The sequence below is a fragment of the Dasypus novemcinctus genome, chromosome 22 (genome assembly GCF_030445035.2).
Source record: "Dasypus novemcinctus isolate mDasNov1 chromosome 22, mDasNov1.1.hap2, whole genome shotgun sequence".
Classification (NCBI taxonomy): Eukaryota; Metazoa; Chordata; class Mammalia; order Cingulata; family Dasypodidae; genus Dasypus; species Dasypus novemcinctus.
The window spans coordinates 72783258-72790725 of NC_080694.1; the positions used below are offsets into that span (position 1 = coordinate 72783258).

Sequence of the window (7468 nt, forward strand, 5' to 3'; positions counted from 1 at the left end):
ATCTATATTTATTGGGAGGGAAAAGGAACTACTGGACCTATGTTTTAAAAATTATAATTGTTTATTTTGTGTCAATTTGAAAGAATGAAAAAATTGATTCAATGACTAAAAACATGGAGCCATAAGAAGAGTTTCCCCAAAAACAATGATTATATTACATGTTTAATCTATAGGAAATGCTTTTGCTTTTCCTCAACATCACATATTGAAAGAATTCCATTATTCCATAAGTTCCTTGTATATAATATTGGACCATCATTCACAACAGGACAAAAATGGTTTTGTCTCGGGGAATTCCCCTCCCAACAGTAACCTTCTCACTGCTCCCTTCATGGCCTCATTCCTCAAACTGTAAATAATAGGGTTGAGTGTTGGGGGCACAACTGTATAGAAGATTGATACCATAAGATCAAAAGCACTTGGAGAATCTGAAGTTGGTTTTAGGAACTCAAAGATGCCTGTGGAGAGGAAAAATGAGACAACAAAGAGGTGAGGCAGGCAGGTGGAGAAAGCTTTGAAACGGCCCTCAGCAGATGGTATTTTTAGAACTGTGGAGAAGATGTGGATATAGGAGAGGATGATGGATGAGAAGCAGATGAATGCCAGTACAGACATGAAAGAAGCCACTCCAATCACTCCAAGATAATCATTGGAGCAAGAGAGCTTCAGCAGCTGGGGCACATCACAGAAGAACTGGTGGATGACTTTAGCCTTGCAGAATGTGATGGAGAACGTGGCTGATGTGCACATGATTCCAGAGGCAGCCCCACTCAGCCATACAGCTGCCACAGCCCCCTGACAGTTGCCAGGATCCATGATGAGCTCATAGTGCAGAGGGAGGCAGATGGCTGCATAGCGGTCATAAGACATTGCAGTGAGAATGGCCACCTCAGCCCAGGCCAGGGAGGTGAAGAAGAAAACTTGAAGCACACACTGACCATGGGAAATATAGCCATTGCCCTTCAAGGAACTGTCAATGGACTGTGGAACCGTAACAGAAATGAAGAAGAGGTCCAGGAGGGAGAGGTGCTTCAAGAAGTAATACATTGGGGATTGGAGAGCCTGGTCCAGTGTGGTGATGGTGATGATGATGAGGTTACCTGCCAAGGCCAATAGGTACGTCACCAAGAAGAGCAAGGCATGTATGACCTGCAGCTCACGGTTGTCAGAAAACCCCATTAGGAGGAATTCAGTTATTGTGGTTACATTTTCCAGAACCATTTTGAAGGTACAAAATGTGGAGGTGATCACCAGAAGGGAAGTGACTACAGGAAATGCAGTGCGAAATATTACCATAAATGTCCGTTCATTTATTCATCATTGTTTCTTCAGAAATTCCTTATTAAGTACCTGTTATGGATCAGTTGTGCCCTAGGTGTTGGGGATCTAGAAATGAAGAGATATGTTTCTTGTATTCATGGAGCTTACAGTCCATAATAGTAAACCAGTAGCTGTAGCTGAGTGCAAAGTAAGTGGCCCTCTTCCAGAAAAATCCTTACATCTGCAGCAGAAAAAAAAAAAAGCATCATTATTCCATTTCCACAGGAGAAAACCATCGTTTTCCTTTAAGCCAACAACTGAAAAGCAGTGATCAGCACTAAGATGGAGGTTTCTGACATTGGGTGAGTTGCTTCTGTGTATGGTAAAAAGTTCCATTTTTGCAAATTGAATGACCTTTAGAGGAAATATGGCATTGCAAATTGAAACATGGGGTAGATGCTTGAACAGGGTGATACCAAGGTCCTTTCCTTCCCAACAATTCTGCCATTATTGGGAGAGCCCTCTGTAATTGTTGACACCATACCAAAAGGCATAGAATTATCCTCCTTTCATTTAATATTTAATTATGGTGAGCATAAAAATCTAGAATAATCTTTAAAAAATACATGTCACTATCAGAATCAGTGATTATTCTGATTGCCTGAAGTATCTTATTTATCTTCCAACTTTCCTTTTTAATCTCAATTTATTCAACTTCTGTTCTCATCATTTATCCTCAGTTCAAGTAAACAAATAGATATTGACCATTTACTGCATCAAAGGTATTTGCCAAAAGAGAAAAACAGAGATTGTTTTGAAGTGGTCTTAAACGTGGAATGAAAATATTCAAATACTCAATATACAACTTGAAAAAGAGAATGTGAAGGATATAGAGTGATCTTTCAGAGAAAGGAGAAGTCAAGTTTAGGTTCCTTGTCCATGGTTAGGCTTTGTGGGATGGATGTGGTCAAGTGATCTGCCCTCATTAAAAGAGTTGTAGGCTTGTTAAAATACTCATCAGAATATGAGAGTCAGTGAGTTACTTCATAATGAATCCCTCACATTCCTGCATTTTTCCTTTCTTCTGTGAGTTCTGCACAATGGCTGGAAAACTGCTGTATCAGTGGTTTTTCAGGCTTTACTCTAAACCCTGGGAAATCTTGGAAGTGACAACCTGGAGAATCTTAAACTTGAAGCCAGGACCCCTGCTCCATTCCCTACCCCTCTGAGAGAGGCTGCCATTAATCAATTAATTGTCCCTTTATTTGATTTTCTTTGGGTACCAAATTTGAAGACCTCTTTACTCTCACTCTGCCAATATGAACCATGAGATTATTATATCTAAACCCCCTGCCCAACTTTGTCCATTTTGATCAGTCTCACACTGGATAATAAAAAGCAGAATAAATGAGAGAGCAAGTACATGCCTCCAAAAACATGTCTTCCTTTCAATGCCGTGTGTTTTGTCTTTTTCACTGAACTGATAAGATGAAAAACTGCATGTTTAGTCACACTTAATTTTGATTTTGGTTCAGTAAATATTTTAATATTCCAAATCTGTACAAATAATTATCAATAAACTGGGAAGACAAAAAACTAAAAAATTTGAATGCTCATTTTTATGAGACAAACACAATACTAGAATTATCTACTATATAAGCCAAACAAACATTTTTATCTTCTATGAATTAAGGAATTTGATCTCCATTTAATAGGAAAAATAAAACTGAAAGTAGTTAAGTAAGAGAATTGGCCTTTCCAATTAACGTTACTTCTGCACATGTAAAAAGCTACCAATATTAGTGAAAAGCAAGCAGAAACATTGGGTATTTTTAAAGTCACAATTACTCAGAAAGCATGTCTATCCAAGGATGTTTCTCTCCCAGTGATATGAGGGATTATTTGAAGAAGTGTTTTAAGGCTTCTTTACTCAATATTTGTATATAAACATAAAAAGATTAACTTTTCCAATTTACTTGTTTTCCTTAACATGGTTCATTATTGAAATACATTTATATAAATTCAACCAAAGGACTTTCTTAATCAGCTCATTTTCAGAGAAATTTTCTTCCCTCCCTGTTAGAGTCAAGAATCTAACTTTTTCAAATTCAATTTGATGATTATAGGGTTCTGTTAGTTTCCATAAAATCTTTCCCTCTCTCATTACCCAAGATTGGAAAACTCACCTCAGCTGGATCTCGGTTTATGGCCAGGTATCAAAGCTGATTACCAATTTCTGAACTTTATCGTGTTTAATAAAATAGATTTTAAATATGCTGTTTCCCCTGAGAACGGAGTTCTTTTGGCGTCTGTCCTAATGGGAGCCTGAACTGAATGATAACTATATTCCATTTACTCTACCCACATGACACCTGGGACTTGGAGTCATGAAACTTCACAGAGGAGGAATAGTTTAGTAGGACAGGGTTTGGGTGTCCCTTGCTCAGGGTTTTCACACTTTAACAGATCTATGAATCACCTGGAGAGCCCATTAAATCATCAGAACCTCTGTGCCCTGTCAGAAATTCAGGTTCAGTGGGTCCTGGTGGTGCCCAGGTACTTGGAATTCTAATAAATTCTCAGGGGGTGTGAAGGCTGTTGGTCTGAGGCCACACCTGGAGACATGTTTCCCTAGCCATGAAGTATTTCTGAAAGAAAAACAGAAAATTCCTTTGAAAAACTTTATATGAATGAATCCCTAATGAAGACATCCCAGAAAACTAGAAGACAATGTTTATTTTATCTTTATTTTAGAAATTCAGACCTATCATCAAATATGCAATGCCTATCAAATTGTACTAACAATCATACAAATGTCTTTTAAAAGATCTTTAAAACAATCTTGCAACAGTGGCCCCAGTCATTAAAATGTATTATTAAAATTTTTGCTGCAGTTTATAGCTACTAGAAATAAATGTAAGTCGACAATTATTGTTTTGTAATTTCTGAATTCTCTTAACCTCCTTTTTGATATTTCTTTCAGTAATAATCATAAGCCTACAAATTAAACATTGCATTTTCTACTTTTTAATTTTCCTTAAAATAAAATTAAGAGAGAATTATTGAACTTAGGTTATGCCAGAACTTTTTACAGGTTTTTAATATTTCCAAATTCCTTTCGACAATTATGTAATGTCCTATTGCTCCCAGTATTTTCTTATATATATATATTTAACTTTTATTTTAAAGGAGCTTTAGATTTCATAAATGTTACATCAAAAATATAGGGGATTCCTGTATACCCTCCCTCTCCCTGTCTCTCACTCTCCCTTATTAACAACATCTTCCATTAGTGTGGTACATTTGTTACACTTGATCTACACATATTGAACATTGCTACAAACCATGGTCTATAGTTTATATTATAGGTTGTACTTTGACCCAAACATTTTTGTAGGTTTTGGCAAAATGCACAATGGCCTTCATCCGTCATTGCAATGTCAGTCAGGACAAACCCAATGTCCAAAGATGCCCCCATATTGCACATATTCTTCCCTCTCCCTCCCCTCAGAACCTCTGGTGGCCACTGCCTTTCTACCAATGGTACAAGTTCTTCCATTGCTATAACAATAAATCTACTTTAGCCTATAGTTGCATTTCTCCTTTATGCTTGTTCATTCCTCAGTCTTGAGCGTTTGGAGATGGGGATGCCCATTCTCTTTCTGGTTGAGAGGGGGCTTATATCCCATGGGGTAGATGGACGGAACTGTCTTACTTACAGTTGTATATACTTTTTTTTTAAGGATGGGCATTGTCCATCATCATCCTTTTGTTAGTTGTCCTAGTGAGCCCATAAACTGGAGAGTAGATGTCACAAATCTGCTGAGATACAGGGCTGAACTGCCATATGAACAGACCAAAGACCTAAATCTCTGGGACATATATTTATCAAATATAGTGCTAATTATATGTTCACATAAAAGGTACAGATAAGATATGTATAGGGATATTATAAATAAGTCTAACTCTGTTACATTGGTGAACATATATCCCAAAGTAATTCCCACTGACAGGATACCGAATCATAAGAGTGTCTGCCTTGCCTGTAGTGTCTCTTGATATAAGGGTAGTGGTTCTTAGAGAATGGAGAGGGAAGAATAAGAATAGCACAGGGCATATTGGGGACATTGGGATTGCTCTAAGTGACTTTGCAATGACAAATACAGGCCATTGTACATTTTTCCAAAGCCCATAAAAATGTGTGGGACAAAGTGCAATCTCTAATGGAAACTATTGACCATGGTAAGTAGCAATGCTTCAATATGTATTCATCAAATCTAACAAATGTTTCACACTAATGAAAGATGTTGTTAATGGTGACAAGTGTGAGAGGGGCAGGAGGCATGTTATACAGGAATCCCTCTACATTTTAAATGTATCATTTATGTAATCTAAAGTTTCTATTAAAAATTTGCAAAAATGATTCATATAAATTCCTCAGGAATGACTACAAAATAATAAGTGCTTGATGTTGTCTCATACTCATTGTTTTCTTATTCAAAGTTTTATCACAAAATCTTCCTGAAAATTGAAAAATAACATTTTCTATTTTGCTTTATAAGGTCAGTATAACCTTGATGACAAAATCTCACTTGGATAAAAGAGAAAAAATACTTTGATCGTCCCAGTAGTTACAGTAAAACATTTGATAAAGTTCAGCATCCATTCACAATAAAACTACTAAATTACCCTAAAAAGTTAAGGACTGACCACCCTGGCTTTTAGTGCCTCTGTCTTCAGAATCCCTCAAGTCCCCAGTGTGGGCCTGTTTGGGGCAGTCCTGGCTGGATCACACCTCTTTTTTCTGCATGAACTCAACTCTTGGGCACCAACCCTGATAGGAAAAGAGGGAAGTAGTGTCTCTCTAGCCCCTCTGGGTGATGCAGGTGCTTTTGGCCCACATAGACTGTATAGTCAGACACCTCTATCTCCATTCCCACTCTCAATAGGGTTGGAGGTGGTCAGTGTTTCCTCTTCCTTTCCAGGCTCTGGCAGATACTTTCAGCCTACACAGACTGTACTATTGGGAACCTGTGGATCCACCCTCACTCTCCAGCAGGGTAGGAGGGCTGGTGTAGCCTCAGCTTTTCTGGGAAATGGCAGGCACTGTGACCTACACAGATTGCAATTTGGGGTGCCTGTGGTTGCATCCGCAACCCCTTAATGAGCAGAAGTGGTAATACTCTTTCAGCTTCTAGGGCAATTTCAGGTGAATTTAGCCCACACAGATTAGATTGATGGACATTTTTGAGGGTGCATTCCTACCCCTGGCAGGTGCTACATCAGACTACTTGGGCAACTGAGGTCATTTTGGACCTGCACAGCATAGATTGCTGCCTACATATGGTGCTACATCCCACTCCAGGCAGGAAAAGAAGGTGCATGAAGCTTCATCAGTCTTTCTGGGCAACTACAGATGACCTTGGCCTGCACAACTTGAATTATTACACATGGATGTTCTCTGTCCATACCCCTGACAGAGGAGAAGGTGGGAGAAGTTTCATCAGTTCCTGGGCAACATGGACCACATCAGTTTCCACACCTTACAGAACCAACTACATCCTTGGGTCCTACTACACAAACACCAAGGTTGAAAGGGCAAGAAAGTCCTAAGCAAAATAGAGAAACTGAACCCAGAATAAATACATCTAGTAACCAGATGCTAAAACACCAATAAAAATTACAATCCATACCAAAAAAACAGAAAGATATGGCCCAAAGAAACAATATAAGCCTCCAGATGACATGAAGGTGTTGAAACAACTAATCATAGACATTCAAACTAATTTCCTTAATAAATTCAGTGACATGGCTAAAGAGATAAAGTATATTAAGAAATAACTGGGTAAGCACAAAGAAGAATTTGAAAACATACATAGAAAAATAGCAGATCTTATGGGAATGAAATGAAATAAATAAATGAAATTTGAAGTGCACTGGAGACACAAAACAGCAGATTTAAGAAGAAAGCATTAGTTTGCTTGAAGACATGGCCTCCAAAAGCAAACATACAAAAGAACAGATGAAGAAAAAATGTAAAAAAAAAAAATTTGAAAATGGTCTCTTAATGATGGCAAGAAACACGGTAATATATGTGTTATGAGTGTCCCAGAAGGAGAGAAAGGAAAACGGGTGGAAGGAATATTTGGTGAAATCATGGTTGGAAATTTCCCGATCTTATTGAAGGACATAGATATTTGTGTCCTAG

At 38.0% G+C, this 7468-nt stretch overlaps 1 protein-coding gene across 1 annotated transcript; it reads right to left on the reverse strand.

The window, feature by feature from the left end:
• Positions 1-255: 255 nt before the first annotated feature.
• On the reverse strand, positions 256-1221 carry LOC101422807 (olfactory receptor 14J1-like). Its single transcript, XM_012523184.3, has one exon. The coding sequence runs from the start codon at positions 1219-1221 to the stop codon at positions 256-258; it is 966 nt and encodes a 321-aa protein (XP_012378638.3).
• Between the last annotated feature and the right edge of the window lie 6247 nt (positions 1222-7468).